Here is a 25,745-nt window from a genome sequence, read left to right on the forward strand (position 1 = left end):
TTCTTGACACATTAGTCACCTGCCTTTCAGATGGTGCACTATCTTTTTCTATTTACAGAAAGCCTACACACACAGGATGATACCTACATAAACAATCACATCATCATCCAGTCCAACAGTATGGCATTTTAAAAACACTTACACACAGAGCCAGAGCCATTTGTTCTAACGATACAGCTCTGACCACTGAACTCCAATACCTGTGCCATACGTTCTTCTTAGCCAACGGCTACAATCCATACAAAATAGATAAAATACTACATAGGCCCATTACTCTGCCCTCCCCTAATACACAAGAATACAACATGACCATTTCTATTCCCTATATCAGAGGTACATCGGAAAAGATAGCCAAAGTATTGTTGAAACATGGCCTTTGCACCACTTTCAAACCTCATGTCAAGCTGGCAACTCTGATCCACTCGCCTAAGGATAAACTTCACCCTTTAGCACACCCAGGAGTGTATGAAGTTCCGTGTGACTGTGATTTGGCCTATTATGGGCAAACAGGAAGATCAGCGAACATCCGCCTGGAAGAACACGAAAGATACATTCGCTACTATTACTATGGCAAGTCGGGACTGGCAGACCACGCTTTGGACACTCCTTCACACAGGATTAGATAGAGGAAAACGAACATGCTATTTAGGAGTCGTTATAGATCTGAAAGATTATTTTTTGAGTCAGCAATGGCTTTGAAGAATTCTCCCAACCTTAACAAATATGGTTGCATTAATTTGCCAAAAATTTGGGAGACGGTTATCCTAAGAAAAACTCCTGAATAACTGCTGTTTTTTTTTTTCTCTCGTTAGAGGGCGCCAAAAAATAGGACTTTAGATCTTTTGTCTTTTGCAATTATATTGTTTCACTCACTCACTATCGTGTTTACATGTGTGTTGTGCTCTGATGATGCTGAGTTGAAAATCAGCGAAATATAAGCGTTAATAAAACATCTTTGTTGTTAAAAGTGTTTGTGGTGTTGTTAATACCATGAAAAATAAGTCATGTATGTATTATTGAGTATGTGAACTGCAGACATTGCTAGACAGGAGAAAGAGGGGCAATATAGAGGTCTTTTGAAATAGAATTATAGAACATCGTTTGATAAAATTTTTCCTTATATGGTAGGCAGAAGAGTGCAAGGGTACATCTGTGGAAGTTTTTGTGTGCGATTAAGAGAAGAGGGGTTAGACCTAGCTTTTTTCTCTCACAGAACTGTTAATAAGTGGAACAGTTTGTCTGAAGTAGTGAGTGCATCTAATGTAAATTGTAAACGAGTTTAAGAGAAGGTATGAAAGCTGGTGTGAGTGATGTTTGGTCTCCCTCAATGAATTCTCTACTGCCTGAAAGTGTAAAACTAATATATATAGTATATGTTTCATGTTTTTTATATGAAAATATATTTTCATCTGAGAACAATAAGCTGAAATAAACAATAACAATAAACAAGAAATTACAATAAGCAAGAAATTATTTTTCTGCATTTTCAGATATATATATATATATATACTAGTGATGGTGGTTGGCAGTAGATGGCGTTGGTGTAATTGCAGTTCGTTGTAGTTGATGCATTGAGTGGTGGAGACAGAGAGTTGTAGAGTAAGCCCTATCATGTAGTTGTAGAGTAAGCCCTATTCATCATGCTGTGATCAAACACACACGATGTGTGTTTGATCACAGCATGATGAATCCTTTCCTTTAGTGTTACATGGTGATCAGCATTATTTCAGACAAATTATGGAGACTACAACCGTGTTAGGGATAATTACTTTAATTTTCCAACATTTCGACCTTCATATTTGTGTACACAAATTTGAATCCTGCTTTTCTTGACATTTGTGTACACAAATGCCAGAAAATCAGGAATAAGGGTGAGGAGTTTTTGGTATTTGTCATTTCACCTTGGCCAGAAACTATCAACATTAGTATGACTTGATTAACAGAGGATGATATATTAATAGGTTTAGAATGTAAGCGATATTGTATTTTCAGGGAAGATAAAGGGAATGGGATTGGGGGAGGGAGTATTGCTGATTATATCAGATGAAGTGAGCAACCCTGCAGAAGTAGAAATTAAGGAGGAGGAACTTCAGGCTGAGGGAAATGAGTTATTCAATATCTAGATGAGATAGAGGTCAGCATGACAAAACATAATTGTTGATTGCTACAGGGAGCTCCCAGAAAGACATGAATACTATGCTTTGGCAGATTGGCACGGTTAATTGTGTTCAAAGTAATTATGGTTATTTTATCTGTAAGGATATAGATTGTAAAGAGCAAAGGGCACGTTGTAAAATGGAAATTTTTGCTAAGTATGTTGAATTTTTTGAACAAAAATGAATATAACAAAAATAACTAACACTGGGTTTATAGGTTGTAATAGTTATTTAATTAAACTTACTAGTTTTGCCACATATGATAGTGGCTGTCTGGGTTAGGAAGAACAAACAGATATACAATAAGCAGTAAATATGAATCATTACATAACTAAAAACCAAATATGTAGGAACTGTTACTCAAAAATAAAAGTAAAAACAGAAACACATGGAGCATGGAAGCTGGCATGGGTCAGTCATTGTTCAGTAGGTATGCATGATAGTTTGCAGAAAAATTAAAGTCCAATGTGTTAAAAGATTTCATAAATGACTTCCAATTGTCCCATAAAATCATTCCTTGGTTTATGCTGAGAGGACTTGGTGAGTGGATCATCATCATAGCCTCTTTGATGTTGTGGGCACTGAAGTTGTCTTCTGTGTAAGGCATGGAGCTCTTGTCCCATTCAATATTGTGGTGAGTGTGGGAGAAATGGAATGCCATCCCTGAGCTGTCTTCTCTGTTGTTATTGATGTCTCCAATATGCTTGTTTTGCCTTATTTCTAAACTTTGTGTAAGGCCACAAGAACAGGAATATTATAAATGCCAGGATATTTATAGAAAGGGTTGTGGTCCTTAGGTGAGTATAGCAGAGTTCGTGCAGTCATATGGATTTGAAGGCTACTCTTATGTCGTGAGATTTCAGGAGATTGGCAATTTTTAGAGAAAGTTTGCCAATATAAGGAATGGAAACCTAGGCTCTATAGTGAATGTAATGGATCTGGTGTGGAGAGGGAGTAGAGAATATTATTCTTTGCACCAGTTTTTTAGAATATCCATAGCTGACCAATAGTTGGAGAAGAGAATGTAATTCTTCTTTTAGTGTTCCTTTGTCTCTTATAATAAAGATTGTGCTGTTATTGTTGTTTTTTTCAGTATATGTGCAATACCTAATTTTTGTGATATACGGTGCAACAAAGAGAAATGCAGAAAATTATCTGTATGAGTGGACTTACAGTATATGTTAAGAGAGATAACATATACCTTACTTACATAAGGCAAACATCTAGAAGTTTAGAAATAAGGCAAAAGGAGCATATTAGAGATGTCAATAACAATAGAGAAAACCGCTCAGGCCTGACATTCCATTTCTCCAAGTCACCACAATATTGAATGGGAAAAGAGCTCCATGCTTTACATAGACAGCTTCAGTCTTGATGTCCTCAACATCAAAGAAGCTACAATGTTGATCCATTCACAAGGTACTCTCAACAGAAACCAAGGAACGATTTTATGTGGAAAGATTTTATGAGATCTTTTAACAGATTGGACTTTAATTTTTCTGCAAACTATTGTGCACACACCTGCTGAACAATGACTGACCCATGCCAGCTTCCATGCCCCACTTTTTTCTGTTTTTGCTTTTATATTTGTGTAATGCTTTCTACATATTTGGTTTTTAATAATGTAATGATTCATATTTACTGCTTATTGTATATTTGTTTGTTCTTCCTAACCCAGATGAATCCACTAGCATATGTGATGAAATTAGTAGGTTTAATGTTTGCTGTAAAAGCATCAGTAACGATGGTAGTGAGAAATTTTACCGAAGAGAGTTGTGATTTCAGAAGGGATTAATGCTTACAATTGTGTCAGTCATTGTGACAAAAATTTGCCTCCGTAGCACAATTGGAAGAACGATGGTACATTGCGCCTTTTTTTTTTTCCTAATCAAAGGGCGCAATGTACCCTTTTCTAATCAAAGGGTACATTGTGCCCTTTGATTAGAAAAGGCCTAAGTTTGATTCTCATCATGACGGGAGGAATCTTTATATGGACTTTTTCAAATGAAGGCGAGTTAGCCGATCTCATACAGAGGTAGCAGAGTTTTTTCTCCCAGAAACTCGGATTTTTCATCCCGCATACAGACAAATCGACCCTTCAGAACACATGCAACTTGCAGACAAAAAATACTTGTTGTGGTGGTGGTGGGCAGTAGATGATGCTGATGTAGTTGATTGGTAGTGTAGTAGAGGTTCAGTGTAGTGGTGGAGATGGAGAGTTGTACAGTAGGTGTCCTCCTACGATGAGTCCTTGGGCTCCTTGGGAGTTTCACGAGTAATAATAATAATTTAATAACTATTTCAACCTATAAACCCAGTGTTAGTTATTTTTGGAAATCTTTGTCATTAACATATTTTTGAATCTGTTCTAAATTTTATTAAGTTTTCTATTGTAATAAATATTTTTTTGTTAATTTGTGCTCCTATAAATAGATTGATGGGGAAGTTTATTTTGCACTTGGTTAGACTATAATATAATAAATTTAGTTTAATCCTTTATCCAAGTGTGAGCAAACAAAGTTTGCGCCTGAAAATATCTTCAGGACTGAAGCAAGGTGGTGCAACTGTTGGACCAAGCTCTCATCACTCCTTGTCTCAGTATCTCCCACCATGCAAAGCACATGTCCTTGCAGACATGTATAATGCTATGCATTTGGGGAAGGGCTGCTACCCAGACTGGTTTCTACCTTTATTGAGGTCTCGCCAGTGGGAGGTAGACCCCAGACCCAGAGGTGGTGACACCTCTGGGTCTGGGTGATATAGGTAAATATGACCTCTCCATTGCTTCTGCCTTACTGTCACCATCTCTGGGTCTGCCTCCCACTGTCGAAACCGGTCTGGGTAGTGGCCCTTCCTTCAATGCATAGCATTATACATGTCTGCAAGGACATGTGCTTTGACATAGTGGGAGATACTGAGACAAGGAGTGATGAGAGCTTGGTCCACCTTTGCTCTGAGTTGCCAACAGTTGCACCACCTTGCTTCAGTCTTGAAGATATTTTCAGGTGCAAACTTTTATTGCTCACACTTGGATAAAGGATTAAACTAAATTTATTATATTCTAACCAAGTGCAAAATAAACTTCCAACATCTTTGGAATTTCTCGAAATCCAGAGTAATTTAATAATAAGGTGGTACACCAGTTGGCAACTCATATAGGTAAATATGACCTCTCCATTGCTTCTGCCTCAGTGTCACCACCTCTGGGTCTGCCTTCCACTGACGAGACCTCAATAAAGGTCGAAACCAATCTGGGTAGTGGCCCTTCCCACGATGCATAACATTATACATGTCCACAAGGACATGTTCTTTGCATGGTGGGAGATACTGAGACAAGGAGTGATGAGAGCTTGGTCCATCTTTTAGCTCCAAGTTGCCAACAGTTGCACCACCTTGCTTCAGTCCTGAAGATATTTTCAGGCACAAACTTTGTTTGCTCACACTTAGATTTATAATAAATTAACTAAATTTATTATAAATAGATTGAATAATTGGAATGACTGGACAAATTTTTTCAAATATGAAATATAATTCTAAGAATACTAAATATGAATAAAATCTGATGACTCTTAATCTTAGAATAACTTGATTGTATCACTAATGAAACAAATAAAAATTAATAAATAAAAAAAAACCTCATATAAAGGTGCATATGCATTTTGTGAATTGCATCTAAAGTGGGGGAGGGGGTTAGAAACCTACATGGCTGTAATTTGATTTTGTTTTTCATCAAGTTTTTATAATTTCTTCTTTAACTTCATGGGCTGTTATTATCAAATCTTGGAATGACATCTTTCTGAATTGCTAATATAACTAAAGCAGTTCCCTTTCCTATATTTCATAAACAAGGAGGCTTTATCATTATTGATAAAATTTGCATGTATCTGACTATAAATGTCTTTTTATATGTGTGTATGATTTTCAGTGATATTTCAAATCAATTTTCAGGAAGATCCTGGATGGGAGACTATGAAAACAGAAATCCTTCAACAAAGTGATTTTGCAATGAAGTAGGTTAAATTCATTTTTTCCTTTCTTTATGAGTCATTTATTTAATTTAATCAGATAAAACATTCATGCAACTCTTTGAAATTATGCAACTAAATCTTTAACGAGAGTTTTGATTTATAAAAATGAAATTATCTGCATCTTTTGTTATGAAGTATTCTATCAAGAGCACCTTTCCAAAATAAACACATATGCTTAATAATGTTTTTGTAACTTATTTACTTTATAGCCTATCACAGTACTAATAGATACATAGGCTTACAACCTTTTGTGAGAATCATGTAGAAAAAAAAAATTAAGCTGTTGCATAGAAAAAGAATAGCTGTGCTGATTTAAATGTGATGGAGCTTTCCCCTATCCAACATGTGTTAATAGGTTATTGTTTAAATTACTACAAATGAAATAATTGCTAATGTTTTTTTTATTAAAAAGAATGACAGAACATACCTGATTTTGAAGATAAAGATGTTAACATTTAGTACTGAATTTGACAATGGCATCAAAAATAGTATGGGGCTATAAATAATGTGGAACCAATGAATAAGATAAAAGACAAAGATGATATATAAATACAGAAAATAACATAAAACCTAAAATAAAATATATCAAAAATTGTGTATTTAAAAGACAAAGAATTGAAACTCTCTAGTAGTACATGACAAGCAAGGATATGATGGTGTACTGGCTTTTTCAGAGAGATTGGAATCAGATAGTAGAAAGTGAAAACTTGTTTTGAACTCAAACAGGGATAATTTATCTTATTTAGTTGCTGTGATACCAAGATTAGATAAGTTCTTTTTCTGTATCTGATTGCAGCGCATTCAGAGAAAAATAATTTGCTTTCATTTTCTTGGAAATTAATAATGGTAACCTCGTTTTCAGGTGTGCTTCATGGTATAGCCTGTAGTAATATTTGAACATTGTTTTCATTCTTTGGTTTGTATTTTGGTTTGGCTTTTGAAGATAAAAAGTTGACTTTCCATTTTTTTTGGGGGGGGAAGCAGTATCCCAGAAGAGAGAAGTCACTACTCTGTAGGGTTTTGCTTTTGGCCATTACTCTTTAACATACAGTAGATGTTAATGATATTAAGACAGATTTGACTGGAGATATACAGTTATTTGCAGATAATGAAAATTTGGAAAGAACTAAGAAATAAAGCAGATCTTGTGGCTTTATAGGAGGTTCTGAATACACTGTGTGAGTGGTGATGCTAATTACAAGATGTAAGGTTATGAAATTTAGTAGGCAAGGATGGGATACATAGTATTCAGTTAGTTGGAATATTTTATTTAAAGGTTGAAGCAAAGAGGTAATGGTTCCATTTTTTAAGATAATGAATTTCATAAGGTATTGTATAAGTTGTGTGAGTGAGCAGGTGAGTTGAGATGGAATTTGGTAGGCAAGAATAAGTTGGAGGATATATAGTTGATGAGAAATTTAGGAGATAGAATTGATGAGGGATCATATTGTGATAGTTGACAAGCACCTGAAGGTTAGGGTGTTGCATTACTAAAACTGCAAGGATATCACAACTTCAGTTACACAGCTATTAAGGCACTATCAAGGTTAGGATAAGCAAAGTGTGGTTGCAAAGGCACACAGTGTGGAATTGAATAAGAGTGCAAAATAAAATATTCAAGCTAGTATTGTAGTATCTTGACTCTGCCTTGTGGAGGTGGCCAGTTTTTCTGTTATTTACTTTATTTTATTTTTATTTTTTTACTTTTTTTTTGGCAGAGAATGGCCATCTCAAACCTGTGGCAGTTTTTTTCAATAAAATTTACTTGTTCTGTAGACTTGATTATTTTGATTCCCAAAATAATCTGTTACTTCTGAAGTGACATCTTTTTAAGATAATGTTTTCTTCTCCGTCTTACTTCATGAAGGGTGTTGATTATAATAAGTTTAGTTTAATCCTTTATCCTAGTGTGAGCAAACATAGTTTGCGCCTGAAAGTATCTTTAGGACTGGGGTAAGGTAGTACAACACCAGGCAACTCGTTGCAAAGGTGGAGAAAGCTCTCATCACTCCTATCTCAATATCTCCCATAATGCAAAGCACATCTCCTTGCAGATATGTGTAATGCTATGCATTAAGGCAAGGACCACTACCCATACCGGTTTCGACCTTTATTGAGGTCTCGTCAGTGGGAGCCAGGCCCAGTAGTGGAGGCACCAAGGCAGAAGCAATGAGAGGTCATCCCAACCTACCACTGACGAGACCTCAATAAAGGTCAAAACCGGTATGGGTAATGACCCTTGCCTTAATGCATAGCATTACACATATCCGCAAGGAGATGTGCTTTGCATTATGGGAGATACTGAGATAGGAGTGATGAGAGCTTTCTCCACCTTTGCAACGAGTTGCCCGGTGTTGTACTACCTTACCCCAGTCCTGAAGATACTTTCAGGCGCAAACTTTGTTTGCTCACACTTGGATAAAGGATTAAACTAAACTTATTATAGTCTAACCAAGTGAAAAATAAACTCTCAACATCTTTCTCTGAATCGGAGTAATTTAATAATAAGGTTGTACATCCTTTGGCAACTCCTATAGGTTGGGATGACCTCTCATTGCTTCTGCCTTGGTGTCTCCACTACTGGGCCTGGCTCCCACTGACGAGACCTCAATAAAGGTCGAAACTGGTATGGGTAGTGGCCCTTGCTTTAATGCATAGCGTTACACATATCCGTAAGGAGATGTGCTTTGCATTATGGGAGATACTGAGATAGGAGTGATGAGAGCTTTCTTCACCTTTCAACGAGTTGCCCGGTGTTGTACTACCTTACCCTAGTCCTGAAGATACTTTCAGGCGCAAACTTTGTTTGCTCATACTTGGATAAAGGATTAAACTAAACTTATTATAGTCTAACCAAGTGAAAAATAAACTCTCAACAAAAAAGGTGTTGATTACATGGTCTGTTCTTTCATTAATTTGTAAATATATATCTATAGTGTTTTTCTGCAAACCTGCCAGGCTGCTGTCCATAATAGGCAAGTTTACAATGGCAGGGTATCTTGTCTACTTATTTTATAGATAGATTATTTTGCATGGCATAAAAAAAAAATTTGTCTTCAGATTAAAGACATGGTTATGCACTCTCCATTTTTACTCCTCTCTAACTTTTTTCTGAAGTAACTTAAGGAAGAAGCTCCAGTCTTGTACATTGGGGCTCCAGAAATACAACTTATATCTACTAGCAAGAAAAAAGTTTACACACCCAAGGTATCATTTTAACACGTTCGCTGCCAACTACGAGTATACTCGTAGTTCGTATATGAGCTTCACAAGCCAACTACGAGTATACTCGTATGTCGATTTACCGACCTCCTATGCCAAACACGAGTTATCCCTTTGTATAATTACCTTAATTTGGACCCTTGGATTCTGAATAATGCGGAGAGCATGTCTGGGGGCTTGGTAGAAGAGAAATAATTTCGACTAAAATATTGTATATTGTGTATGTGCCTCAGATGCCAACTACGAGTATACTCGTAGTTCGTATATGAGCTTCACAAGCCAACTACGAGTATACTCGTATGTTGATTACCAACCTCGTATGCCAAGCGTGAGTTAATCCGTCGTATAACACGTAATTTGTATATCAATTTAAACTAGTAAAATCAATAAAAATAAAAACCAATCAATGAAATAAAAAAGCACTTAGTAAAATAAAAAAAAAACAATTTATTCAAATTAAGAATGGTACATTTTAAAACACTTTTCCTCGAGATTACTCGTAGTGACCTTGAAGATGGGAGTGATACGAGAATACTCGTAGTTGGCGTATGAAACAAAATTCTGTCTGATAAGCCGGCTACGAGATTACTCGTAGTGACCTTGAAGACGCGAAAAGCGCTTGGCGTGCGGGAACAAACTATGACTGAGTAGCGTGGCAGCAAACGTGTTAATATTGAACTACATTAATGCATTGATTTGATTAAAAATTTATTTATTGAAAATGATAACTTTATATAAATGTTGTTATAGGTGTTGTTAAAAAAAAAGGGAGGAGGAATGTTATGTTGACAAAACAAAGCAATACATTCTCTAATTCTCTATACGTTACATATAATTATACAGAAATAGGCTTTCTTTTAAACACAGCTCATCACAACTCAGTTTGTGTCTTCTTTCCTTTATTATTCATAATGAAGTCTGAATTTATATAAATTATCCATGAACAATAATTTAACAGGAAAAACAAAATATAAAATTAATGAAAATAAGAAAATGGGTGACACTCAATTTGGAGCCAGACTCCAACTTTTCACAATGCACTCAGTCAGATGATCCACTCTGACTTGTCTTTGCAAGATATTTCATTTTTTAAATAACAGAATTAAAAAAATCTGCATTATGTAAAAATGTTCACACATTTAATTACACTAAACTAGTTTGCAATCTGAACTGTGAAAATCAGGACAATACTCTATTACAATTGCATATACCTACTTCAGGGTTAAAGATGTTTGAAGAATAAGATACATAGATGCACTGCAATATTTAGATTGTGCCAATTTTAATTTTTATGTTTATAATGATTGTAATTGTTTATAATGGTTTATTTTGTTGATGAAATTATATTGTTCGATTATTTAAAAAAAAAAAAAAAAGATATTGTCCATTACATATGTCATATGTCGTGCATGCTGTATATATGTGTTAGTTTAATATTGAACTACATTAATGCATTGATTTGATTAAAAATTTATTTATTGAAAATGATAACTGCAAGTTAATCTAAATGCATATGTGATATGAAAAATGTATATATTTCGCACACTTGAAGTGTGTGAGATCTATTGTTTTTAAGTAAAGCAGCATAACTATAACATGTAGTGGCACTCATTTTTTCTTATTTCATGACTGAAATGAAAACCGGAAGTATATTGCATAGTGGAGCATGCATGAAGTGAAAAGAACCCTGTAATACTGTTGTGATAGAAATGGAAGATTTCTGAAACTTGAAAGTGGATATTTGTTAAGTCTTTCATATAGAAAGAAAAACATTTAAAATTTATTACAATGAGAGAACAGATGTTGTGGAATTGATACAGCTGGTTGAGATTTTAATTACTATGATAAAAATGAACAGTCTTTAATATAGAAAGAAAAATAGTTCTAAACCTTAAAGGAGATAAAAGAGAGAAGAAAGTGAAAATTATTAGCTTACATTATGACTTTTATGGAAAACCGGCAACTAAAATTGCAACTGTTATGTCAATTCTTTCAGAGAGAATGCTTTAGTGTTGAAATTAAGGATTTCAGATCCAGAAGTTTTATTTCTTTACTAAAACTTCTCTAATGAAATGTTGGGAGTCACCCATGATAAAATTGTCAGTAAGATTTCTAAGGGGGAAAAAGTGTAAATTATTATTATCATCATCATTATTATTATTTGACGCATCCAGGGAGTCCATAGATTCATCGAGGGAAGGCACCTACTCTACAACTCTATCTCCACCAACTGACTACACCAACAGCATCTACTCCTGACCACCACCACCGATATTTCCACAGACAATCACAAACATCCATGCCCACTGCGGGATTCAAACCCGCAGCCTTTTGACTGGAAAGTAGATATGCTAACCACTCGGCCAACCAGGCTGGCAAGAAAATTATATTATGCAAGAAAAATATTTTGAATGCATTTAGAATTGTCTTGTCTCTGTTTTACTTGCCTGTGGCGAACAGGTGAGTGGATTTCTAGAGCAGTCTTCCTGATTGTTGCATTATATTTGCTGCATGTTTGCTATTGGGCCATATGGCTATGACACATCAGATAGGTTTTATTAAAATCTTTAAATAGTCTAAATTTTAGAATAAAATGAACAGTATAAATTGAAAACATTATATATGATTTACAAAGTCAAGAACCATTTGAGATAAAAGTTTTAATAATTTGTTTCAACATTAAACATCCATATACAATTGCTATGTTATAGCAAATTGCAACATATTCATATTGTAGTTAACTACATAACTTGTCTAGCATGACCATTTGTGGTAAAATAAAGAAAAAAATAATAATAAATAAATAATAAAAATAAATTGAAAGAATAGTTAACATAAAATTTAGATTTAAAAAACTAGTAAGGTTAATAATTAATTCTATCAGCCAATCAGAATATTCTTATTTATGACATCTGGTTATTCTTATTTATACCTTATATATACGTGCAAGTGCGCACACACACACTCATACTGTCTTATATATTAGAAAAAAAAAGGGGGGGGGGCTGGTGGCATTAGCATTTTCTGTTGCCTTTCGAAAATGTTTTTACTTTTGTGTTGCCATTATCGATGTTAATTTTTCTTTTTTTTTTGTTGCAAAAATCATTGAGGTAATAGAGGTTATCTGAGCTTTTTGTCAGTGTTATAATATGTTCTCCAAAACTTGGAGATTTTTAGCCCATCATTTCTGTTGGTTGTTTTATGAGTGTTTCAACCAAAGTTGATTTGGTTGTTTAATGTGTGGTTAAACTTATCATCATATAATAATGGTTTCACACCACATATGGTATGAAATCAAATTGATTTCATACCATATGTGGTGGGTAAGAGTTGAGTGCCTTTCCAGTCAATTCTGTGGAAGGGTTTTAGTGTATGATCAGAAAGGCCTTTCTCCATAATGGATTAGGCTGATATGTTTATATATATATATATATATATATATATATGTATATCAGAAAAATGCAGTCCCATCTAGCTGTTTGTGTATTTCTCCTTTCTGTGAAAAATAACCTGAATAAATGGTGAATTTGATTAATTCAAATATGTCAGAGGGGAAATATGACTTAATAAGATCAAGAAGGATATTTGACCACATTTAACCTCACTCCTTTGAATTAACTTCTGGCCTCTAGATGACACCTGGTTATGACGTTAGTTCCTTTTCAGTTACAATTTAAGAGTGCTGTATTACCACAGTTGTAATTTGTGCTCTGAAGATTCTCGTTAGAAATCCAGCAGAATATTGGCAGGTTCAGTAAATTATTTTTACTCTATAGCTCAGTTGGTATAGATGAAGCCCTTTGGTTGGAAAGACGGGTTTGATTCCCTTCCATGATGTGAGGAACCTTTATCTGGTCTCTTTCGACTAAAGGTGAGTTAGCCAGTTTCATACGAAAGGGGATGTTTTTTTTTTCACCCTGAAATTCAGGTTTGTCCTATGTCCTACAGACATAGGACACTCTAGGAGGCATAGGGCTTAACCACCTTATCCTTGAATTATTACAGTTTAGAAATCCAAGAATAGCTGGATGGTTGTGGGTGCTTAAGTGCCTGTTAGAACCACTGATGAATGAATGAGTAAATTATTTTCCTTTGATGTTTGTGCACTGTCATAAATAATTCTCTGACTGTTAAAGAAGTTTCCTTTCTATTCTATCTATAAACTCCCTCCATGTGATGAACTTGTTTGTGGTGAAGGGAACTTCCCATTGATAGTACTAGCCCTTTTCATTCTTATTCTCCTTTTATACTTTTATCCTTGTATTCTTTGCTTTACTTTTTCCCTGAGTCTTTATTACTATCCTGTCATCCATACCACTGTCACTGGGATCCAATGCCTTGCCACTGTGTTTGCTGGGAATTGTGACTGACTTGTGGACATCTGGAAAAGAGGATCCTGGTAGTCTTGCACTATTTTGACCTCTGCTTCAGCAACATGGGCAGTTCCTAATGGCCCTGTCAGGATTGCTATGGACTGACTCCTGATATGCCAAAAATGGTTGCATAACATGAAAATTCTCTTATTAAAAAATAATGGCATGTCAATAGATAACAAGAATACCACTGCACCCCTTGTCCACACGGTTAGCCTAGTGGCTATGCGCTTTGCAACCGTATGCCTGGGGAAGGAGTGTTCTAGGTTCGATTCCTGTCAACGACTTGAGGAGCTTAAGGATCTTTCTTAGCCATGGCCAAGTTAGCCGGTCTTGGGCGTGGACAGCAGGGTTTTTCATCCCGCAAGCAGACAAACCGGCCCCATGAACATGCAGGCTACAGTCATACATACTTAATCCCGTCTTCTTCTTCTTCTCTCTTCCATCATCTATATGGATGATGATGAGGCTGAATGAACTCTTTCCACTTCTGTCTGTCCCGGGAGAGTCCGAACAATTCTGTCCAGTTTGGTGTCGCTTGTCGTGATTTGGTTTTCAGGTCCTCTTTTATTTTGTCTATCCATCAAATTCTGGGCCGTCCTTTGGATCTTTTACCTTCAATCGTTGTATTTAGGGCTTTAAATGGTATTCTTTCTGTTCCCATTCTGGTCATATGGCCAAACCATCGCAGTCTTCTTTCTTGGATTTTGTCTATTATTGTTATTTCTTGTTTTAGTCGTTTCCTTATATCTTCATTTCTTAGTCGATCCAGCAGAGATACTCCAAGTAATCTTTTTAGCAAACCCATTTCAGTAACTAATAATTTTTTCTCTTCAGCCTTTTTGAGATTCCAGCATTCACTTCCATAGGGGAGTATTGGGAGGACCATTGTTTCATAGATTCTTTTGTTACTTGTCTGATGTCTCTTGATTTCCATATTTTATGAAGTCGTCCAAAAGTTTGGGATGCTTGACTGATTCGTCTGTTTATATCTTTTATAATTTCACCATTGTACTCAATAACTCCTCCAAGGTAGGTGAAGTTTTTTACCTGCTCTAGATTCTTACTATCAATTTCAATTTTCAGATTGGTGCTTCTTTTTCCTATTTGCATAATTTTTGTTTTGTCTATATTTATGTTTAATCGAGATTTTATACACTCATACTTTATTTTATCAGAAATTCAGTGTAGATTTTCTTCTGTGCTTGCAAGTAATGCAATGTCGTCTGCATATTTTAAATTTGTCACATTTTCCCCATATATTTTGATTCCATAGTGTTCATTGTTTAAGGTAGGCATGGGTAACCTTTCCTAGTTCAGGGGCCAAATTATCATTCTGTCTCTGAGTCAAGGGCCGGACCAAATTATTAAATAAAATAAATTAATATTAAATGAATTAAAACAAGTTGCTGTTTCATATTTCATTTATTTATAATATAATGAATGACATAATAAGATTGGCCTTGTACTTCAACTACGAGACTATCAATATTGACGTTAATATTACTAAAGGATAATCGCATAGAATTTTCAAGGTTTTCGTCCGTTATTCTTGTCGGAATTTTTGATTTATTGTATTTCATCCTCAAAAAAAACTATTCACATGTATATGTGCTGCCGAAAAGACAAATGATTTTTCTTGAAAAGGCACGTAAATTTGTATATTTTTCTTCCACCAAATAAAATTTATAAAAATCCATCAAAGCAATGTTGTTAAATTATGATTTTAGCACTAAATCCGCCCGATGCTTAATAAGTTTTATCTGTAAGTTTTCTGGCATATTATTTACATCAGCATCCATCGGACGAGCAAATATAGCAAACGTGGAATCTTTGTTTTTGAAGTCGGCAAACCTTGTATCAAATTGCTCTATTAGTGCCTTCAGTTCATCTCCATAACAATTATAAGGGATATTTTTATGAGTTGCTAGAGTAGGAAAATGATAATAATTAATAACTCTTATCTGACTTTCCACAATCTTAGTTTATTACAAAAAGCTTTGACATGTCCATGCAGTTCATGAACCAATTGTCCTTGTTTTTGCAATTTAAGATTCAGTTCGTTTAGGCATCCGGTAACATCTACAAGGAATGCTAAATCACACACTCACTCATCATCTTTTACTTGGTTAATTGGGTTTCCTTTTATGTCCATAAAATCTGCAATGTCACAGATCATAAAATCGTTTTAACATTTTACCTTCACTCAACCACCTCACTTCACAATAATAAGACACATCTTCATAATCCGAAAATAGGTCTGCCAAATGCTTCTTAAATTGGCAGTGATTAAGTGCACGTGACTTAATAAAGTTAATACTGGCTACTACAACTTCCATAACATTTGTGAATTTAATCGATTTTGCACACAGATTTTGTTGGTGGATAATGCAGTGAAAATTTGTTAAATTTTCCAGATGGATCTGTAGTTCTATTGCTCTTTCATGAACTATTCCAATAAATCTCTTCTGTGCACCAACCATTGCAGGGGCTCCATCAGTGAATATGCCAGATAGTGAACTCCATTTAAGCTGAAATCTCTCGAAGACTGTGTTGACTGTTTCGAATATATCTTCACCGGTAGTTGTTCCTTTTAACAGCTGAAGCGCCAATAATTCTTCTGTGATGTTGAAATCCGCATCAACTCCTCGAATAAATATTGCTAGTTTTGCTATATCGGAGGCATCAGTGCTGTCATCCAATGCAATTGAAAATGCTTCCAATCTAGCAATCTTCTCTTTTAAACTTGTTTTGATATCATCAGCCATAATTTCTATCCGTCAGACAACAGTACGTCTTGACAAACGAATATTCTCGAAGTCTTTTTTTTCATTTCAGGACGTATTATACTTTCAACATCTAATAGACATTCTTTGATAAATTTTCCTTCACCAAATGACTTAGAATGCTTAGCGATTTTTTCGCTTACCACAAAGCTAGCTTTGACAATGCTGTGGTGCTGCATGCTTTGCTTCTTGAACATTTGCTGCTGGGTATCCAAGTTCTTCAACTTCTGTATTTCATCTTTTCGTAGTTGTCCATCAATTTTTGGGTGATCTGCATGTCTCAAAGTAAAGTGTCTCTTCAAGTTGTATTCTTTGTTGACGGATACGGATTCATTGCACAGCAAACATACAGGCAAACCTTTATTCCGAATAAAATAATAATCCTCCGTCCAGTTGTCTTGAAATTGATGATTCTCTGCATCTACTTTTTTTTGCAATAATCCCTGACTTTGTCTGAAATTTATAAGCGATATTCAGAACTGTCAAAACAAAACTGTCTTCTACACCGCAGGCACTGAACAGAACCGAACATAGCATCAATGCAGGCACTGAACAAAGCACAACACCAATGCAAGTACCGAACTGACACGTTGTAACACGTTCACACGCCGCTAGCCAAAGTGAGAAAGAGACCTTGGTTGGAGAAACCATAATGTGTTTTGCTCAAGTCATATGACGTCAGCTTAATGTGAGTTAGTAGAACACACTGTAATATTTTCTTGGTGGTAATGGTCGTTTGTTGCAATGTTTGTAAATCTTTGTAATACTTTGTAAATCACTTTTATCACTATGCTTATATCAATCTCTAATTCTATCTTTGTTCTACTTTAAGTATTCTTCCCCGTGTCTGGGATCTCTAGATATTTATTTGAATTATTTTGACTGCACCTCAGAAGTTCCCCTTATGACACAAGAAAGCATTAATACCCTCGCTGAACAAAGAATTTACTCATATCATAACTTAGCCACAGTTTGCAGTCATGGCCAAAAATTTTCTATTAAGCTTCTCAAATCATTAATAACTTCTGGGTTCCCACCTTACAGGTCCGATTTTATTTAGGATCAGTGCATTGCGATAGATTAAACTGTATATAAAACAATCAACATTTAATAACAGGTCAAAAAATTATATACAGTGCAAGTAATTAAAGCTTCATTCACAAAAGAAATCCTTATTCTTAAACAAGTATTCAAGCACGATATTCAAAGGACTTTCATATATATATTCTCAGTTAAACTCAATTTAGTACATTCCACTTCACAATTACTAAAAATTCTTCACACATAACAAGGAAATATTTAGGCGCGCATAGCAACAGTAATTAATCTTCTAGCATGCACCACACGCACATCGTATAACTCCTAAGCTCTCACTCTTAACTTTAAAGGCTTAGTTATATGGGTGGCAGTTATACTGGCATACTTTCATCCCTTCTAAGTTAAACATTTCAACAAGAAATTAATTCAGCACATACAAAGATTAAAAGAATTTCAAATTAACCCAATTTCATCTTAAGTAAATTTACTATGCTCACGTTTGGCTTGTTTACGGTTTAGCAAAGATCTATGGGTGACTCATGCACATAAGAAAAATTGCTACCTTTTTTTTTTATGCTAATCAGTTCTTTGGGGGAATTATCTAAAATCACATACATTAAGAAAATGAACATTACAGACTCACGTGGGTCTCTGACTGTTTTGCATACGTCTTCCCTCCTTGTTTGTTATTTTCTTCCGGTGCTTCAGGGGTCTCGTCTCTGTTCCGGGTTTTTACTTCTTTCCCTTCCTTCACAAGAGTTTCAGGGCACCGATGAGGAGTCACTTCAGCTAGCGGGATACTGGATAGGTTCTTCCGGTGTCTGGAATTTGACTGGTGAGGAAACTGCGTATGACGGTGGGCATGGATGTACTCGAATGGAGTGGCAAGGCTTGGATTCACACGGCAAGATTTCTCCTTAGATTGACCTCCAGATTATCCTTCGCTTCGCACTGGAAAACTGCCTCAGGTGGACGGACACCATCTTTCCCCTCCGGACTTACAGCACCTCTCCTCCTCGACTTCTCATGGGTAGATCAGGCAAGATGAAAATAGGAAGCCCTTCTTAACATAACTCTGAGCCTTATATCTCTTATTGCCCCTGCACTTTTTTTCAAGGCTATTGGATCCCAAATGTCCCTGTACATGTCTTGCGCGTAGTTACGAGAACCCCAGACAACATCACGAGACTGGCAGTTCTCGAACATTCGCTGACAAATCTATTCTTCTCCTTAGATGTCCTTAATCTGGCTTTGGTCTATGAGACTTTACGATTGATGCATGCTGCGCTCTTAATATTACAGGTGAAACCAAAAGTAATATGTATGAGTCGGCAGTTTCTTTTGAAACTGCCGACTCATACATATTACTTTTGGTTTCAACATCGTACTTTTGCCTCTAAACAATGAGCGAGTCAATTCTCTTTGGGCTTATTTTGGTGTTTATACAAAATTTGAACATAAGAAACATAGATACACTTTATACAAGGTTTTTAAGGTGTGTTCCTACTGTAAAAATCGATGCACCAGAGTTTTTTTTATTATTTTCCCGTTACATCGAGTTTTTACAACACCATGTTTTCTTCCATCATGAATCAGACAAACTTCACTGAAATAGATTAGGGCTGGATCCGGGCCGGGGTTTGCCCATATGTAGTTTAAGGCCTTATTGGTTGCATCTTCCAGTGTAAGATTGAACAGGTCTGGTGACAGATTGCATCCCTGTCTTACTCCGCTCTCTGTGTGGAACCAGTTGGTTAAGATGTCCCCCATTCGTACTGCACTTTCAGATTTCTCATACAGATTCTTTATTATTCTTATGGTTTTGTTGGGAATTCCAAATTCTTCCATAGTTTTCAATAGTTCTCTTCTACGGATTGAATCAAATGCCTGACAAAAGTCTATGAAATTTATGTAGCAACTTTGGTTGTATTCTAGTGTCTTTTCTATTAGCTGTCTTAAGGTGATTAGTTGATCAATTGTGCTTCGCCCTGGTCTGAAACTGGCTTGTTCTTCTCCTAGTGCCAGTTCTATATGTGGTTTAATTTGTTTTTGGAGTACTTTCGTAAAAACCGTACTTGGAATACTGAGGAGGCTAATGCCTCTGTAATTATTGCATTCTGTTTTATCTCCTTTTTTGTATATAGGAGTTATGACTGATTTGGTCCAATCAGTAGTCACTGCTTCGTTTTTGTAGATCCTTTCAAATAATGTTTTTAATGGTTCCAAAAGTTGTTCTTTTCCTGCTTTTAAGTATTCTGCATGTATTTGATCAATGCCAGGTGCTTTCGTAGTTTTGAGTTTTTCTGTGCTGTGTGCTATTATTTCTTTGGTAAAGATATTTGTTTCCTCTTCCATTTCATTGGCTCGAATTGTAATATCCTGGGAGCTGTTTTTATTATATAAATCTTTGAAGTATTCTTCCTGTCTGGCCATTCTTTTTGTTTTACTTTCAATTAGTTGTCCCTCTTTGTTTTTGATCATTATAATTTTTGTTGTCCGTGTCTTACTAATTTGGTCTATTTGTTTATATAATCCATGAAGGTTATTTTTTTTGATAGCTTTTCTGCCATTTTTCATTTTTCTTCTAACCAGTTATTCTTGTCTCTTTTAACTAGTTTTCTAATTTCTCTGGTTAATCTGTTATATTCATTTCTGTTATAGTTCTGTTATAGATTAAAGGAAAAGCATTAGTTTTATGCTTTTCCTTTGATCGCTTAACCTTTTTACTTCATTCGAGATCCAATCTTCCCGTGTGGGGACACCTGTAACCCCCATCGGGCACATCCCCTGGTGGCGGATCGGGGAATGCTCATCATAGTTTACTATGAAGGGTAGGAGGGAAATAAAATACCTCCGTGGACCAACAGGATAGCACTTCTCTCATAGGTCGGTTTGGGTGCCTTAAAGGTGGCAGCCCCCACCACCAGACTTGGGCGCTGAAGGCTAATCCCCCTACACACCTTAAAATATCTCATATTAAAAGAAACAACAAAGAAATAGCTGAACTGCCTAAATGGTTAATGACAAAACGAGGAAAGAGATACATGAGATACGGAACATGGAACATTAAAAGCTTACATGGAAAAGAAAACGAATTAATAGATGAATTTAAAAAATCAAGATTGGATCTGCTAGCAGTCACAGAAACAAAAAAGAAAGGTCAAGGTTGCCAGAAAATGAAAGATGGACATATACTTTTCTATTCAGAGGTAAACCCAAGAGAATGGGGAAAACAAGGGGTAGCTTGCATAATTAAACCAGATCTCAAAGAATATATTACTAAATGGCAACTAATAAATGAAAGGTTGTTGACAATCACTATAGATTTTAAATCAGATAACCAAGTATTCACTGTGATTGTTACATATGGCCCAAATGATAATGCTAATAAAGAAATTAAAGATGAATTCTTCGAACTCTTACAAAAAACAATTGAAGAAGTTCAAGGGTATATTATACTACTCGGAGCCCTTAATGGCTGGGTAGAGAATCAAGTAGATGATGAAACGAAACAAGTGTTGGGATCACAAGGAGAAGTAACCCAGAATAATAACGGAGAAAGAATAATAAATATTTGCCTTACAAATAATTTAGTAATAGCGAATACTATGTTCAAGCATAAAGAAATCCATAAGTTTACCAGGGTAGAGCCCAACAGAAATGAAAAATCTATAATTGACTATGCCATCATAAGCAGATCGTACTGGAAGTATATAAAAAATGCAAGAGTCTATAGAGGTCCTGAAATAGGCAGTGACCACTACTTATTAGTATTGGAAACAATCCATAAAAGAAAAGTTGAAAAATGTAGAAAAAGTAGCAAGGAAATAAATGTTAAGATAAAGAACTACAAACTAAAGAAAGAAGAAACAACAATTGAGTATAAAAGGAAGAGAAGATGAAAGAAATAGAAAAAGAGATATATGAAGACCAAATATAGAAAGCCTATGGTTACAGATTCAAAACACTTCTTCTAGAAACAAGCAAAGGAATTTGTGGTGTATTGTATCCTTAAATAATAAACAGAAGAAACATAAAACACCTTGGTGGACTGAAGAACTAAAAGAAGAAATTAAAAAGAAAAAGCAATTGTGGAAGAGATATATTACTATTATTATTATTATTATTACTATTATTACGGGCAACTCCAGGGAGTCATTACACTCATCGAGGGAGGCCCTAAATCATATTCATCACAACTATTCGACATTCATACAGTATCTATCATACCTCGCCTTAAACTCATTCACTGTCACATCATCCACCACAGACTCAGAGAGCACATTCCACTCATTCACTACTCTAAAAGTAAAGAACCCAGCTCTAACACCTTTACTGACCACACTTTTACCCAGTTTCCATGGATGTCCCCTAGTCCTCCCACAACCAGCCCTGTTCTTAAAAATATCTTCTGAATTAATTTTATAGAAACCCTTCAGTAATTTGAATGTCTCAATCATATCTCCCCTCCTCTGCCTATCAACCAATTTTTGCAACCCACAAATCCTCAACCTGTTCTCATACGATTCATTCCACAGACCTGCTATCATCTTGGTCACTCGCCTCTGGATCCTCTCCACCTCCTTCCCATCAAGAAGAAACTTAGGTGACCAAATCTGAGCACAGTAGTCGAGATGGGGTCTTATCAAGGCTCGATACAGAGGAACAATAACCTGCTTGTCTCTGCTTGTCAACGTATTCTTCAGCAACCAAGTGATTTGATGAGCTGATTTGGCCACTTTTGCAATGTGTCCCCTAAATTTCAATTCCTTATCTACCAACACTCCTAAATCTCGTGCCTCATCAATTTCCTGGAGCACGGTTCCACCAATGCAGTAAACTGCCTCCAATCTTTTCACCCCAAAATGCATAACCTTACATTTTGCCACATTAAATTGACATCCATTCTCCCTAGCCCAGACCTCCAATCTATCCAAATCATCCTGCAAAATTTTGACGTCATCTGCATTCACTATTGCCCTACCCAACTTCGCATCATCCGCAAACAAATGAACTGTTCCTCTCAGATCCTTTCCTATATCATTTATGAACAAATTAAACAGCAGTGGTCCAAGAACAGATCCTTGTGGCACACCACTAGTCACAGGCCGTCTTGTGGACTCTACTCCTGAGTAAACCACTCTCTGATATCTCTCCGTCAACCACCCTCCTATCCATCTCACCAACCCTATGTCCATTCCCATATGCTGCAATTTACTGATTAGAATTCCATGTGGTATCCTGTCAAAGGCCTTAGCAAGGTCCAGTAGAATCACTGTAAACATATTACCCTTATCCAGTTCAGCCGTCACTGTGTTATAATACGTGAGCAAGTTACTGAGGCATGAGCTACCCTTCACAAAACCATGCTGTCCCCGATACAGTATCCCATTTTCTTCTATCCAATCTTGTATTTTCCTCTTGACTATTTTCTCTAAGACCTTGATAATGATTCCTGTTATGCTGATTGGCCGGTAATTTTCAACAGCAGCCTTGGAACCACCTTTGTGCAGTGGAACTATTTTCCCCTCTTTCCACCCCCTTGGGACTGACCCAGTCCTGAGGCTCAAATTAAACAAAATGGTCAAGGGCACTGACAATTCTTTGGCCGCTTCACGTACGACACGAGCTGGTATACCATCCAATCCCACAGATGTATTGACATTGAGGTTCTGTAATAGACTAGTTACCTCTACTTCATTCATTACAATTCCAGTATAAGCTGTTGGTTCTTCCATTTCTGCAAAGTCACCACCTGGGTGATATACTCTTGCAAAGTGCTCGCTCAATAATTCCACAACATCGACTGATTCGGTTACCTCCCTACCCTCAGCATTTATTAAGATCATTCTACCATGAGCATTTTTCCTTTTACTTGCAACATATTGAAAAAACTGTTTCGGATTCTCTTTAGCCTGCATGGCCAATTTCCTTTCGTAATCTGCTTTTGCTTTTCTTACCACCCTTGTTACCATCCTGGCCTGAGCTTTATACTGTTTCTGCACCTGATGGTCACCCTTCTCCTTAAATTCCCTCCACAATTGTTTCTTTTTTTGCAGCTCAAGCTTAATAGTGTTATTCATCCATTTAACCCCTACTTGATTTATTATTCGGACTCTTGGTATACATTCAACCATTGCCTCCTGCAAACAGTTCTTAACCACCTCCCATGCACTATCAACATCCAGCCCTTGCAGTTTTACATGCCATGGCATTGAGCCAAGCACACACCTAAGCTTGTCATACTTACCAGCCCGGTAATTCCACATGTACCCAGTCTTAATTGTAAATTCGACTCCTTTAGCCACCTCCCAAGTCATGACCTTATGGTCACTCTCACCAATTGGTGGCAACGTGGTCATGTTCGTTACAGCTACATTCTCAGTTGCAATTACTAGGTCCAGCACTCTCTGCCCCCTGGTATTTTCCAATACATGTTGCCGTAGATAGTTGTCCCTTAATAACTGCATAAAATCCAATTCCTTCCTCCCATGTGCCCTCTCCTCTTTCCAGTCAATGTTACCATAATTGAAATCACCCATAATAATTACCCTCCTTCCACTCATTTCTTCTATTTGCTTATGCATACTGTCCCCACCATCCACTCCATCACCCGGTCTATAGCAGCACCCAATTGTATATTTTGTTCTGCTAGATTCTATCTCACACCAAACAGCCTCAAATGTGCTTTTTTCCCCATCCTGCAGTTCAACTTCTGTACTCCTTGGCTGAAGCTCATCAGCTATCATCAATAACACTCCTCCCCCCTTTTTATTCACCCTGTCTCTCCTGAACACGCTATACCCATCGCATTCAATCCCACTAGCTTTATCATTTTCTGTCAGCCATGTTTCACTAATACCGACAACCTGTGGCCTGGAAGTGCCAACCATGGCCAAAAACTCTTCCTTCTTGTTCCTAATACTCCTGGTATTAGTGTACATGAATCGCAGAAGCCCATTTGTCCCATCCCTACTTTGATGCCTTATACTAACTATCCCATTCTGATTTGTTGTCCGTCGTACTCACCCGGGCATAATATACTCATTCATACACTTAACTGCCCCCCCTAAAGTCTGCATATCTACTCCCCCCTCTTAATAAATCTAGTTTCCCTGAGTCTGTACATCCACTTCCACATCATTCATCAACACTCTTTCAAGTCTCCGTACACCAACTCCATTCAAATGTAACCCATCCATCTTATATAAGTCCTTTTGCCCATCGAACTCATTCCACACATCCACAAATTCCACACCACTCTCCATGCATAACCCACGCATAAAGTCATTGGCAATTATGGCCCTCCTTCTAAACACTTCGCTGTCATACCACGGTAAGATACTCACCATCCTAACTCTCTCACTCTTCTCCTTTGCTACCTCAAACAACTCCCTCACATCCTCTATCATTTCCATTTTGTCCTCTTTCAAATCATTCGTTCCTGCCACGATTATCATCTCTTTCACCCTCTGTTTTTGCAGTCGAATAGATTCGCTAATATATAACAACAAAAATATATAACATCAAAGCTATAGGTTGATAGAGAAGCATACAACAACCAAAGAAATAAAGTTAAAACCTTAGTGAAAGAAGAGAAAAGAAAATGCTGGGAAGAACTCGGACATACTTTAGAACAAAATTTTAAAGGAAACCAGAAACTCTTCTATAATGTTTTAAGCAGAATGAGGTCAGAGAAAGAATGCCCCATAAAGTTTATCAAAAATAAGGATAGAAAGTTGCTCACAAATTCCGAAGACATTAGGAAAGATGGAAACCCCTAAGAGCAAGATATGCAAGCAAAACAGAAGATCAAAGTGAGGAAATTCATGCAAATGAACTGTTAGCAGCAATAAATAAAATAAAACTGGGCAAATCAGCAGGTCATGACCAAATAACACCAGAAATGGTAAAGAATTTAGGAACGATGAAAGCCATAAAATTTCTTTTACATCTATTCAATTTTGCATGGAAAAAAGAAAATTATTCCCAAAGACTGGGAAATAGCAATAATAATCCCTATATTTAAGAGAGGAGACAACTGTAAATGTGAAAACCATAGAGGAATTTCGCTTGTAAGCGTTCCAGCAAAATGGTATGCCCGTATTTTAGAAGAGAGGCTCAGGAACCAAATAGAGGATA

General features: G+C 36.3%; 1 protein-coding gene across 6 annotated transcripts in view; it reads left to right on the forward strand.

Annotated features, from left to right (window-relative positions):
* Positions 1-25,745, forward strand: part of Cog1 (conserved oligomeric Golgi complex subunit 1) — a 580,539-nt gene that overhangs the window by 365,217 nt on the left and 189,577 nt on the right. For all 6 annotated transcript variants that reach the window (XR_016549365.1, XM_090403917.1, XM_090403919.1 and 3 more), the window contains exon 22: positions 6,105-6,166. Coding sequence is in view for 5 of the 6 variants with exons in the window: in XM_090403917.1 (XP_090260043.1) it covers positions 6,105-6,166 (62 nt within the window). In the remaining variant the exon portion in view is untranslated. The remainder of the gene's footprint in view (positions 1-6,104; positions 6,167-25,745) is intronic.

The sequence above is a fragment of the Typopeltis vanoorti genome, chromosome 14 (assembly GCF_054136105.1).
Source record: "Typopeltis vanoorti isolate ZY-2024b chromosome 14, IOZ_Tvanoo_1.0, whole genome shotgun sequence".
Taxonomy (NCBI): domain Eukaryota; kingdom Metazoa; phylum Arthropoda; class Arachnida; order Uropygi; family Thelyphonidae; genus Typopeltis; species Typopeltis vanoorti.